The sequence below is a fragment of the Micrasema longulum genome, unplaced genomic scaffold (assembly GCF_059751315.1).
Source record: "Micrasema longulum isolate JH-2025_06_02 unplaced genomic scaffold, ASM5975131v1 h1tg000160l, whole genome shotgun sequence".
Taxonomy (NCBI): Eukaryota; Metazoa; Arthropoda; class Insecta; order Trichoptera; family Brachycentridae; genus Micrasema; species Micrasema longulum.
This window is the reverse complement of record NW_028277365.1, coordinates 403,633-417,750: the sequence shown is the minus strand read 5'-3', so window position 1 is coordinate 417,750 and position 14,118 is coordinate 403,633. Positions and strand designations below refer to the sequence as shown.

Here is a 14,118-nt window from a genome sequence, read left to right as displayed (position 1 = left end):
GAAGAGACCCTTGAGGCACCCCGCTGGGGACCCGTACCCAACTAGAAATAAAATTATTAACCACTACCGCTTGCGACCTGTTGTCTATATAAGATGAAAACCATCTGAAAAGGTCACCTCTAATACCGATTTTAGTTAATTTTTTTAATAGTAATTTGTGATCGATTCGGTCGAAGCATTTACTGTAATCGGTGTAAATAACGTCTACCTGATGACCACCGTCCATTGAATCTTTCATATATGAATATTTCATATAAACAATGTCGGGAATCGAACCCGAGACCTCTTGCATGGTAAGAAAATTCATGATTATGAGGCTCCGAGATTATTTAAATTTTGAATGCTATTTTTTTATTTTGATTCTGCACACATCTTGTGTGAAGGCCGGACATGATTCTTGTCTACATTTTGGATAGGTTCTCATCTTTACTGGTCGAGCAAAACTGGTAAATAGCGTATATTTTGTGATGGATTTGATCTGCATTTATTTGTTTGGCTCACTTTTTGCAGTGTCTCACTACAATTCACAGAGCAAAGCTGTCAACCAATAAAGGCAACATTTAAGTTTTCTATATTATTGAGGTTTTTTTTGTAAATCTTTGAAATCTGTTGATACATTGAATATTGACATTCTCTTATTTCATCAAAATTGGTCATTATTCACACTCCTCACAACGGGACGCTACAATGGCCGACTCTATGTATAACTGTGACACTAAAAACCTACGCACCTATTTAAATATACCTTTTTTATATTGTATCGCGATACATTGCGTATATTTTGAAATTTTTGCATAAGTCACGATATTTTAGAACGCTGTTTTATTAAAACAAATTATTGCAAAAATTAAGTGTCAATTTAAAAAAATATATTTTGTGGGCAAATATTTAAGAAACACTGGTAAAAATAAAACGAAAAGTTTTTCAAGGAATCCTTTTAAAAGATACAGGAGTAAGTTTATCAGTACGTAGCTAAAGCGATTCTCCATTTATGCCCGCTAGTGTACCTTATAATAATTTTAAATTCGGCTTCCAACACTAATGCTCAACAAGGCGCAACTACGAGTATATTTCCTACTAAACGCATTATTTCCCAAACTGTATATTTTTTAACATTTTAAAATATGAAACAAAAATTGACCAAAAGCGTTACTAAGGTAAAGCTCTTAACTTTTTTACTTTTTTTCCACATTCACTTCGGAGTGGAGCATGCGGACATCACTAGATGCCTGACTCCTATCTTCTTTCACGTTCATTCAGACGAAAAATCGTCACCGACGGTCTAGGAAGGCGGGAGCCCGCAGGTGTGAAGAAGCGGCAACTGGGGTATCCGCAGCACGCGTCGAAGCCAAGTCCACCGCTAAACCTTAAAGATTCTTTTTTTAGGAGGCTGTTGCGTCCATTTTCGTATTTCAATGATGATAAATAAATCAAACCACCTTATACATAATATTCTCTCTTATAAAACTCAGAAGCTTGTTTTTTGTAATTTTTAATTTCGAGGTGTGTTCAGAAAATAACGGGAATTTTTAAATTTCGCGGATTTGGAGAGTGATTGTAAATATTTTTATTATGATATACATACTCCTAAAGTATGCTTAAATTTTCAACTGTTTTCATTGTTTACTTTATCTGTGGTAGCCGCTAAGATAAGACGTGTTATTATGAGCATAACAATTTTCGTTTGTTAAAAGAAATGGATCAAAGAACTTGTATCAAACTTTTTGTTAAAAATGAAATAAAATGTAACAAAGTATGTAAAATCAGCGATAACATTGGTTAACAGAAAGGCAAATGATGATTCTGTTATGAATAAAACAAGAGTTTAAGAGTATTATAAGCGTTTTCAAGGTGGCCGTAAAGACGTTGAAGATGACCAACGGCCCGGACGCCCCAGCACATCAACAACCGATGAAAACGTATAAAAAGTTAATCATTTTAAATAACCATAATCTAATAAAAACTGGATTGTCTAGTGATCAGGGATGACCTTAGGAAACTTTAAACGCTGACGGATTAATATTAAAAAAGTAACCTATTTAAAAAGGGATAATTCCAATCGCGATTGCCAAGCATCAAGAAGAGCATTAAAGTCGATTTTTAAAAATCTAATCGGTACATTCTTTCAGTTTGGTTAAGACAAACTCAATTGATCACAGAGAAATGCTTTGTTTAAAAGTAAAAATTCGGGAATCGCTACTAGATCTTCAGATTCAATGGAAGCTAACTTATTAAAACCGGGAGTGTTTTCATCAAGCCTGTCCTATACCTCCAGCAAGAGTCGTAAGAGGTTGCTTTTGTCCATTAAAAATAATTCGCCTAAAATATTTCAATTAAGCTTTGTGTGCTCATCAGCCAGCTGCATAGTACACGATGCCTATGTTAATGGTTTTATAAAAAACCGTTGAAGTTTCAACAGAAAAACCCCAGCTAGCTCTGGCTTAGCGTGCAACTTTGTGGAAAGCCACTTTTCCTGAATTCAAAGCTTTCCCAGCATGTAAAATATAAGATAGTTTTTTTCAAGAATTACACTAAAGTTTGAAAACGAATGCTAAAATAGAAGTTGCCAGAAATTAAAAAAGTAGGATAGAAAAAGTTGTATTTTTAAACTGAAAATTGTGTTTTATTGACCAAAACTCAATTTGTTTCAAAAACTTTAATCAGCTACATTAAATTATTTGATTTATTTACTTATAAGCAGTTTATTTATTAACACTCTTAGGATCTGCAGCTATTATCTTCAATCAAAATACATGCCGAGATCCGTATATTATGTACGACAGAGATAGGCACTATCGACAAAATCAAGGAAGTAGCTCTGCGCTGGTTTGGACATGTAGAGTGAATGGACAGCAAAAAGACGGCTAAAAATATATAAAATGCGAATGTTGATGAATGCAAAAATATGAAAAGACCGAGAAAGACATGTCATGACCAAATCTAACAAATACTTGAAGATGGACATGTCAAAAGTCAGAATAATTGGCGTGAGTGATAGAGTGATGTGGCGTTCTGTCCTCTCTGCGTACCCTAACGGGGCAACGGCGTGATGGTTTGTAATTGTTGTTGTTATATACATCCAACATCGGCAAAAGCCTTATTCCCACATGACGAAGGAAAGAAAAGTTTGAGAAAGTCATCGAACAATACATTCTTCAAAAGTGGTCCAAAAACAGAGCCTTGAGGACAGCCATATGTAACCTCACGCGATAATAGTTTGTTTCCACGAAAATACACAACATTCCAATTGGAATAAGGATAAGCTAGGAATTAGTTAGAAATAAGTTTACTTTAATTTGAAACGTTTGCAGATATTTGTCGAGGTCGTAGTTGGATAAAATCATTAGCCACCGGGCATAATCAAAGGCACCTAAAATCTCAATAAATATAAAAAGGACATATATTGTGACTCAAACGGCCGATCAAATAAAAGAAAAGTTCTCTTACCTGTCACTCATGTCTCCCTCCTTCCTGGCGACTCCTCGCCCCTCGGAGAAGACGTAGATCCTCTGCTCCCCGCGGTACCACTTCAGCGAGTGGACTTCGCCACACTTGGCTCTGTCTACTTCACACCTCAGTGCACCTGCTCCGCCTACCATGGCCGTTACGTGAGCTGCAAGGAAAAGAAGACAACGATTAGACAATTGAAACGTTCAAATAATTTAGCGGAACTTCTTGGTGAAGGCTTATTGAAATTTATTAAATATTTTATCGTGATATAAGGCGAAGGAAGACCACAAAAAAGGACGAGCGAAGGATGATATTGTTCTGCTTGCGGGTCGTAAATGGCTGGGCACTTGTATCATCATCATCGTCCCCTTATCCACAATAGATGGTGCCCAGGGCATTGGGTCGTTAAATCAAATGAAACGTATCTCGATCATCTGTCACAGGAAGGTAAGATGATCAGTCTTACGCTTCGGTTGCCAGTCCAGAGAAAGTGAAATGCTTAATTAAAAAAAATATTTAAATATATATTCCATGTTGATCATCCCGGGAATTAAAACTAGGACCTTAAGGTAGTTCCTAATGAAACTAATTATTTATCCATAGCTAAAACCATATTAAATCAATTGTTCGACAAGTGTATAGCTTATGTAAGATTTTTTTCTCTCATTGCGCGTTTTGTAATATGAATAATATAGATGTACGTAAATTTACTATAAATATCAATACGTAGTGTTTAAAACTATCTGAACATTTTGTTATTTATACCTATCTGTTTATTTTATGTTATTTCATTGGACAGCCAACAGACATTTGTTAATTTATAAGATATAATTAAATTATAAACACATATGATAAACAAAATTATTTTTGGTACGTGTACTTTTGTACACACACAAATCTGGATTTTCTCCCAAGAGGGAGTAGGTATATATTTTTTATTTATATCCCTACTTGAATTTGAAAAAAAATTCTACCTCATCTCTGTGGGGATATAAATAAAAAACATATGATAAAGTCCAATTAGAGGCTTCCACATAATATTGTTATTGTAAATAATTATTTTATTAAGTGAGACTTCTTTGCTTATTCTCAAATATTAAAATATTTCAAAAAAAAGTTTATTGTTAAGCTCATCAGAGAATTAAAACTACTACGGCCAAACATCATTGTATTTATATAGGACGGACGCTTTTCAATAATTTACCACAAAATCTGTCAAGAAATAAATTACGGAAAATTTAAGGATAAATTAAATAAAAGCTTTTTGACATTATTAACACTAACCGTATTCTGAAAATAAAGATGTATGTATAATATGTGCCTGTAAATATCAATTGAGAAATTTTGTATTTTTATTTTTTTTGTCAGTGTTAAATTTTCTCAATTTTTACAATTGCTTAATTTCTTATTTATTGTATTATTTTGTTTTGCATTTTTTTATTATTTCTCATAATATTTTGTAAACTTGCCAAACACAAGAGCCAGACTCTTTTTTAGCAAGTTCAAGCTTAAGTGTTCCATTTTTTTAATGTACGATTTGTTTTTTTTATGCTAATAAAGGTTTTCAATAAAAAAAAAAATTTAAAGTGTCCTCGGCACGGGAAACTCAGTGAGGTTAAATTGTTTTTATATTTATTTATAGTTTGTAAGATAAAAAATAAAAAAAATAAAAAAAAATATGTTTAAAAAATGGCGCTAGATTAGTTATTTTTTGTTTTTTACACCATCTTGTGAAAAGGATCTAAATTATATTGTTTTAGTATATGTATATCAATGTAGTGCAAAATTTCCGCAAACCAAGTTTTGTAAAATTTCCATTGAAAACAAACGTAACAATGGTATTTTTCAACAAAAAATGATAAAAAGCGACATCTATGACCAATAAATTTCATATTTTCACTAAGAATCACCTTCAGAGAAAACGCTGTCTCACTTTTCTTCTTACAAACGTATACCCGTAGTTTCTCCCTGTATTATGGCACTTGAGACTCTAGAAATTATTTTTTACACACCCTTTGCGAGATCCTATCGCTTTATTTTTATAAATGACAGATGCAGAAGTTCTTTTTTTTTCATTAAAAATAAGGACGGGTCAATGAGACGTCATAAGACCCGTCTTTTGTCGCACTGGAGGAATACAGATGTTCAAATAAAGACAGAATGGTGAATGTAACACAGTGTGTAAAGTGGCCACTTGAACCAGCAAATGACAGGTCATAAGTCCTGTAAATGCCTAGACTTCTATTTATTTTATAATTTTTGTACATAGTGTTTTTGTACATTGCCGGGCTTATTTGCAAATGGCAATTTCTTCTAAAATAAAAAAAAGGGAAAATCTTAAAATAAACGTTTCGTTTTTGTAATTTAAGTCGCAAAACATATTCAATAGAAAATAAAAATAAAAAGCTAATGATAAACAAAAAAAAATATTTTTTTTTTGTATATAAATAACCTCAAAATAAATGCATTTACTCAAATAAATTCCCTTTTCTAAAAATTATGTAAACATGTCAATGTTTACAGCTCTCTAAGGGGTTAAATTAAGTTCACGTCTACAAAAATTTTGAGAAACTCAAAACATTAGTATGAATTCTAATGTAGAAGAGTCCCGACTCAACAACTAATTTTCTAACGGGACATAAAGAATATAATTGTTCTATTATTATTGTTATTATTAATTAATTTCAACGCCTTGTTGGCTTTTACATGTTTTAAATACATATTTACAAATAAATACAGACATGTATTTTACACAGAAGTAGCAAAAGCTATGAATGATTTTAAGAAGAAAAAGAAAAATACCAAAAGTTTCATCTTTACATATTAGTAGAAATATATATGTATACTAAAAATATAAAAAATACTATATTTTGCAGTGGAAAAAACAGAAGTGCATTTTTAAATATGAAGAAAAAAATGAATTTTGCACAAAAGGAGAAAAAATAAAAGTGAATTAAGAATCATCATTACATAAACGTAGAAAATATATAGGTTTACATAATAAAACATACATTTATTGCAGTCGAGAGAACAGAATTGGATTTTTTCGTATAAGTTATATTTAAATAATCTTAAAATTAAAAGAAGTTAGAAAAATTCTAATTCAGAATACAGATATAAGTCAATAAACGGTAAACAATTGAAATCAACAAAGTATTATTAACGTTTTTTAATTTTAAGAAAGTAAATTTCAAAAAAAATTCAAAAGTGTTGTATTAAATATATCTACGTCAGTTGCGTATTCATTTGCAAACGCATGAATTCTCCTTATTGGCGAGTGTACAGTGTGCACTTTGTAGTAGACACATTTACATGGACTAGTTTATTAAATCGGGTAACTCGGCCCGGAACTCGCCAGTTAATTAGTTGTAACAGTTCGGAACAATCGAATATTGAATTTAATATTTTAAATAAAAAAAAATAAATTATTCAGTTTTCTTCTATTTTCTAATGTTTGTACATTTAAATATTTATTTAAGTATGAGTAATTTATATGTTCAACTGGAATACCTAATTTAAAATTTACGAAACGAACAAATTTATATTATGAAAAAATCGTGTATTACATTCAATTTATCGACATTCATCAGCATATTGCTTTCCTCGCATACATCGTACACCTTTGTTACCAATAATTGCAGTTCCTCTTTGTTGTTAGGAAGAAGTACGGCATCGTCAGCCTACAAAAGACAATTGATATTTTTATCACCCATTTTTGCTCCCATTCTCAAGCCTTTTAGTTCTTTCGTGCAGTTATCGATATACACGTTGAACAGCCATGGTGACATCACACATCCCTGCTTTACTCCTTTATGAATGTCAAACCACGATGTGTATGATCCGTTTACCCTAACACATGCTGTGCTGTCTTTATACAGAGAAGCAATAGCTCGTGTCAGATTTCCGCTCACTCCGTACTCCGATAACACCTTCCATAATTTTGCTGTCAACTCTATCAAACGCTTTTAAATATAATTAATGTATAAATACCCAGAACCGCATTCGTTATTCGCTCGGACGCAGACGATTTATGAAAACGGTTTTCTTTGTCAATAAAATAATCTTAAAAACAGTTTTTTCAATGGAAAACATTTCGTTATTTTCCCATTGGCTTAAATCCGCGTTCTTGTCATTCAACTTTCAAATCAACGGACGATTGGATGTCTGAGTGGGTTGAACAAATATTGGATTAGTTGAACAATGGTTCGCTCCCGAGGTATACATCGGGGCTCCATACTCCATAGTGGAGGAAGTGTTTTCATTCAATTCAATTGTGAATTGCCGATCGAATGCAACTCTATTGATAGGAGAGCTCGACGCGTGATTAGGTCGGGTTGAGAACTCGAATGAACGGAAAGAATGAACATCACTACTTTTAACGAAAAAAACTTTTAAGCTTTTAGAAAAAGCACTCAAAAAAATATCATCATCATCTTTCCTCAGCTGATGACAAAATTTTGGATATTTTTCTGTGTTGTATTTGCCTGAAAATGTAACGCCAACAATGAACCTAGGTGTGAAGCACCCGAACGCACTTCGAACCCACCTATCTCGGCCCACGCGCAAGGCACTACTTTAACAAAGAAAGCTATTGATACGACAGTTTTAAAATTAAAATCTAAAGCTATTGAATGGTGTTGATATTAAATTTCTTGCCTCCTATTTCACAGTAGTAGCCGCTCGATTGTGGAATAATCTACCCACTGATGTTAGAGACGCCCCTCCTTTATTTACATTTAAGTCAAGATTGAAATGTTACTATCTAAATGTTTAAATTGTTCCTTTATTCTTCTTTTTTCCTTCCTACCCCTTTCTTTTCTTCAGAGTATAGTGTTAATTATTATATTCGTAGAAGTGTTATTTTTGTACATATTATTTTGTTAATCTCTGTTTTTAATTTTGTATAAAATTGTAAGATTCAATATGTCCATGTATTTGTTATTTTCTCAAACTGGACGGTTTGGGTAGGTAGGAAGAAATTTCCTTAAGGAAATATGCCCACCCTTATATGTATATATATTGTATACGTATATAAAGTGTTAAATAAATAAATGGGATCTATTTTTGGCCTCGTGGTCAGGGGGTTTGACTACCATGCAAGAGGCCTCAGGTTCGATTCCCGACATGGTTAATATGAAACATTTATTGAAAAAGGTGTTTTTAAACTTGAATATTTTAAAGTCCCTGGACTGATACCTGTAGCGTAAGACTAATCATCTTACCTTCATGTAACAATAATGATCAAGGAACGCTGCAATTGTGCAGCGGAGGTGCTGCGGAAAGGGAATGATGATGATTGAATGCGAAGGGATGGAACGTAGTCAAATATATAAGTAGTGAGCGTTGAACTACCGATATATTTAAATAAATATATATATAATATATATTTATTAAATAACAAACACCGTAGCGCAGTTGGTTAAACAGTAAACTGTGAAATTGACGTCACGGGTTTGTTTCCTGCTAGTTGTTAGAAAAAACCCAACAAAGTTTTATCTGGGTATTTTGGTGTACTATTTATAACTTCCTTCAATATCATGTCTCTCCTAGATTTTGACAAGCCTACAAGATATAAGGTAGCGGGTTATTTGTTTTTTTTTTGACTAACGGTTTTTTTTAATTAAAAGTTCATATTTAAGTTTGTTGATCCATTAAACATATTATACATGACCCTAGTAAGAAGCCAGTTAGAATATATGTAGGTCCTCAGTTTAGTCTCTTTATTATGTAACCCATATAAACAGTATGGAGAAGGTCAAACACAAGTTTTTAAGATTTATAAATTTTAAATTAAACATTTCAATTGAAGAGCTTAACTATAAATGTTTAATGAAGCAGTAAAAATTAACATGTTTTAGTGATAGAAGGGAAATTCAGATTTAGTGCTGCTTTTCAAGTTATTCAATAATGTTCTTGACAGTCCCGAACTTTTAAATTGTATGAATTTTTATGTGAGAGCGTGGGACGAGATAAAAAACTTATTTTGCTGTTGATTTGCATAGTTCAAACTATACCAAAAACTCGCCTATTTCACTGTTCCACATGTTAGTAAACAAACATGGAAACTTAGATTTATTTCATTTATCTTTATACCAATTAAAATCATTACTTTTTAATCACTTATTTTCTAAATTATAAAAATGTACTAAGTGTTATACTTGTTTTACTGTTTATGCTATGATACATCGCCTCTGTTACTTCAATCCTTTTTTTATATAAACCCTTTATTTATTTTTAATTTGCTGCTTACCTATGTTATAATTTTTGTTTTTTATTTTTTTTTATTTCCTTATTTCCTGCTAATATTTTTCATGTATCTATATTTTTTATACAGTGTTCAAGTGTTTTGTATTATTATAATTGTTATTCAACATTATTTTATACTTTGTTAAAGGCGTAAGCCGTCGAAATAAATAAAGATCGGAGATTGCTATTTTTGCATTAAAAAAAATTGTGTTTTATCGTTTACAAACAACAATTCCTTTCAATGGATACTAAATTGATTAATTTCCTTACGATTTCCTAATTTCTACGTATTAAATTATTGTTAAGGGATTTCTAGTAATGCTTAAATAATTTTAATTGACATTCCATACATTTTTGAAAAATGGATTATTACATAAAATGGATCACTGTTGGTAAGTTGAGCAAAATTTGACATTTGCAAAAAGAATTCTATATTTTAAAATGAAATATTAACAGTTTTGGAATTCAATCATAAACAAGTTCCTAGTTACCTACTTAAACAATGAAAAGTAACACCACATTTTTTACGTTCATCCGAACAGTTTTTGCACGCTTTCACGACAAAACCAAGAATTTAGATTTTAAATTAAATGTCAAGCTCACTAATCACATCTGCAAGACAATGACAGGAAAACAATGTTCAAACACCTTTTTATCAATATTATCTGTCCTCAAAATTTATGTAAACCAAAACACAAAAATAGTCATGTATACCAGTGGCGAATGGTGATTTTATTTACAGGTAAGCTATAAAAAATATCATATATTTGTAACTACATAGGAGGTACATAATATAATGTACTTAATATATACTGTAAATTGATATTTTTCCGTGGTTCTGTGTGATACAGTAACTCTCATTCATGAAATCTACTCAAACTATGTAACTTTGTGATTTTTTATATTACATAGATATATTATCCATTACTTTAATATTCTTTATAATTCATTAGAAAATAAATAAAAAATACCATTATGAATTCAGTGGATATTAGGAATTCAATTAAAATGTCAACTAGCCGCATTGTTCTAGTAATTAATAGTGCTAAAAACGGCCGCGTGGAGCGCTATATGTCCTGCAATATGACGCATGAAAGTAATTATGGTTTTATGTCAAAAGTACCATCTCAAATTAAAATAGTCCTAGAAGAAAAAACCCACAATGGGGTTAATACATTTAAAATATAGTATGCTTATTTGCATGAAAAATTAAGCTGGAATTATCGGCTAGTTTCTTGGCTCACCGCAGGCGCTGGTCGCGCTTTATTAAAATTTATATTTATATTAGGATAAAAATACAAACGGTGGAAATGATTTAAAATAAATGGTAATTGTTTATTTGTTTTTCTGTAAATAAAGTTACAATAAAACATTATTATGGTTAGTCAAATAAAATGGTAAGCTTTGCATAATAGCTTATATACACGGTTCGCCCCTGATGTATACGTACATATTTCAATTTGACTTAATCTAATAATTGATATCAAACTTTAGATTGTGTTTATTTAATAATAATTAGAAAAAAAATAGTTATCTTCTTTACAATTAATTAGTGAATTACTATTGCTTACCACATCCTTGAACTCTTGTTAAAACAAATACCACTTACTCCAAAACAGGCCGTATATTCGTATCTCAACTGTTTGATGGCAATCCGTCCTTTTAATTCCCCCGTGTATAGTCGAGTGTGACGTCACACTCTACCGACACAGTTCGCCCTCCAGAATTGCGTTGTTTGGTTTTGAGATGTGGCAGTACCGAATTAGTCCTGCCAACTGCGGTTAGCTCAGGCAGAATGATACTGAAATGTGTGGCGTGGGTCGCTCCGCAAGTATCTGATACAACAACTGTTTGTGTTATAATTAATATATTCAGTTCAGCAAAATTTTACAAACAAATATTTTGTTGCATAAAATAAAAAATAGCTTACGTTTTTAATCGTACGACGAAACTTTTTAAACACGTCCGTTCCTGAGGTGTAATCGGCGTTGCAATTGTTAAATATTTTTATTTATTTATTTTCAAATATAAGAATCGAGCTAAATTCGTTGTATATATGTCAGCTCTTTAGGTAAACGCCTTTGTGGAGCACAAATGTTTTACAAAATTTAAATATAATACAAAACTGAATTTGATTATACACTCTGGATTACAATGCATTCAAGTTTTTTTAAAGTAAAGTAAATTTTATAAAACAAACATATAAAAAAACAAAAGGATTTTTTATTTTATTTAAATAAAACGTTGGTAAAATTTTAAATCCAAACAAATACTTATAAAAACGATAACGCAAAATAAAGAAACAAAAAGTTATTTCATAAAAAATATTTGTTTAAATACTCGTACTATCTTCTTCTTCTTCTTCTTCACGTGCCATGTCGGGTCCCCCCGACGTTGACGATCACTCGGGAGAAAGCTTCTCTATCCTGAGCAGTGCAAAACAGCTCCTCTAAAGTTATAATACTGTCCATGCTCGGATGTTTCGAAGCCAGGAAAGCTGTTTTCTTCCGACCCCTCTACGTCCCTCGATCTTCCCCTTCATGACAAGCTGAAGTATGGCATATTTATCACCTTTAACACATGGCCAAAATATGATATCTTACGGAGCTTGGCGGTAGTGATCTATTAGTATCGGCTCTACGTAATACTTCATTGTTGGTTATCATATCGGTCCAAGATATTCTTAACATTCTACGGTGGATCCACATTTCAAATGCTTCAAGGCGGTTTACAATATTAACCTTTAGAGTCCACGCCTCTACACCGCACAGTAAGACAGACCATATATAACATTTGACCATAAATTGTCTCAGCTTAAGGTTTATATCATCGTCACAAAGAAGATTTTTCATTTTGTTAAATCCTGTTCAGGCTGCATCTATTTTGCATTTTATCTCAATGTCGGGGTCTAGATTTTCTGTGATGATACTGCCTAAGTACCTTAACTGTTTCACTCTCTCAATATTGATACCTTAAATACTATAGCCATAAAGAAATCTTAAACTTTTTAAATAATAAATCAAAATATTGTTAAATATTTATTTTTAATTACCGATGGGAATTTAGTACAAGATAAGACTATATTTTAATGGTGAAAAATTAAATAAAATACATTAAATTACCAATTATATTTGGAAGCAAAAATGTGAATCAATTTACGAATATTTTTTTTCAGTACTTGTTTAAAATAAAGTCGAATATAATGTACATAATAAACAAAACCAACTTCAAAAGATACATTAAAAAAAATGGATAAAAAAAAAAACGAACAATCATATCAGTAATTTGTAGCAAAATAGAATTGTTCAACAATAAAAAATATCTCGACAACTACTGTGAATATCATAAAAAAAAAACTGCCATTAAGGTATTTGAACTCATTTTAAATTAGATATTATATTCATCAAGATCTTCGATAATAACAAAATATCTTGTACCCCGTGACAAATATATAAGTATATTTATTTTATTTTATTTATTCATATAAAGATACATACTATAAAAATAATATTAACGTGTACCGAGCTCTATGAGGCCAAGAGCCCTGTAAAAAAAAATATATATTTCAAACTTAGATGTAATCTAATTAGATCACTAAATAAGACAAACATATAATTTTAATAAGATAAAAATAGACTGTGATTATCAGGCCATCAGTTCCTTATCTCAAGTCACTTAAGGTAACCATTGTTAGAATGAAGTATAACTTTTATATTTTTTTTTTCATAGAGTCTTTATTCAATAAAATAAATACATTATTACAATATTAATACATTCTAAATAAAACAAAGTATTAAAATATATTTTGTCCCGATAAACTATTCAATAAAAGTTTCTCATCGGGTGCTCAGACATTAGTATTAATTTATAATTAAATAAAAAAAGTACAGATATAATACTGTATACGTATAAAATAATAAACATAAAATAAATTAAAATAATGAACAGATAAAAATAGTTGCAAATATATTTTTTTTAATTAAGAAAATAATCCAATTAAAAGTAAAGAATAGCAATTTACTAGAATATATTTTAAATATAAGAAAAAAATTAAATACATATATAAATAATGTGTGCTCATAAATGTAATCAAAACAACTAAATAAATAAAACACTGTAAATTGACATTCAAATCTACAAAAATAATAAAAATAATAAGAAAATTAAAAGTACCTATTAAAATTAAGATGTAAAAAAAGTAAATAAAATAAGGAAAAATAAAAGAAAATGTTAACCTAAAAAAATAACAAAAATGTATTCAATGAGAGATAAAAAAAGGTTTTTTTTAAATAAAAAAACAATTCAATTCATTTATTTAAATAAAACATATACATTACAAACATACATTTAATACGTACATATTATAAAAAATAAAAAAAAATACATGAAAGAAATTCATGTCAAAGTAGTAGGAGAATCCTG

At 30.6% G+C, this 14,118-nt stretch overlaps 1 protein-coding gene across 1 annotated transcript in view; it reads right to left on the bottom strand.

Annotated features, from left to right (window-relative positions):
- LOC148284078 (uncharacterized) overlaps nt 1–14,118 on the bottom strand; it is a gene marked incomplete at its 3' end in the record, with an annotated part of 635,761 nt that overhangs the window by 238,903 nt on the left and 382,740 nt on the right. The window contains exon 2 of the mRNA XM_088242710.1: nt 3,448–3,613. Coding sequence (XP_088098836.1) covers nt 3,448–3,613 — 166 coding nt within the window. The remainder of the gene's footprint in view (nt 1–3,447; nt 3,614–14,118) is intronic.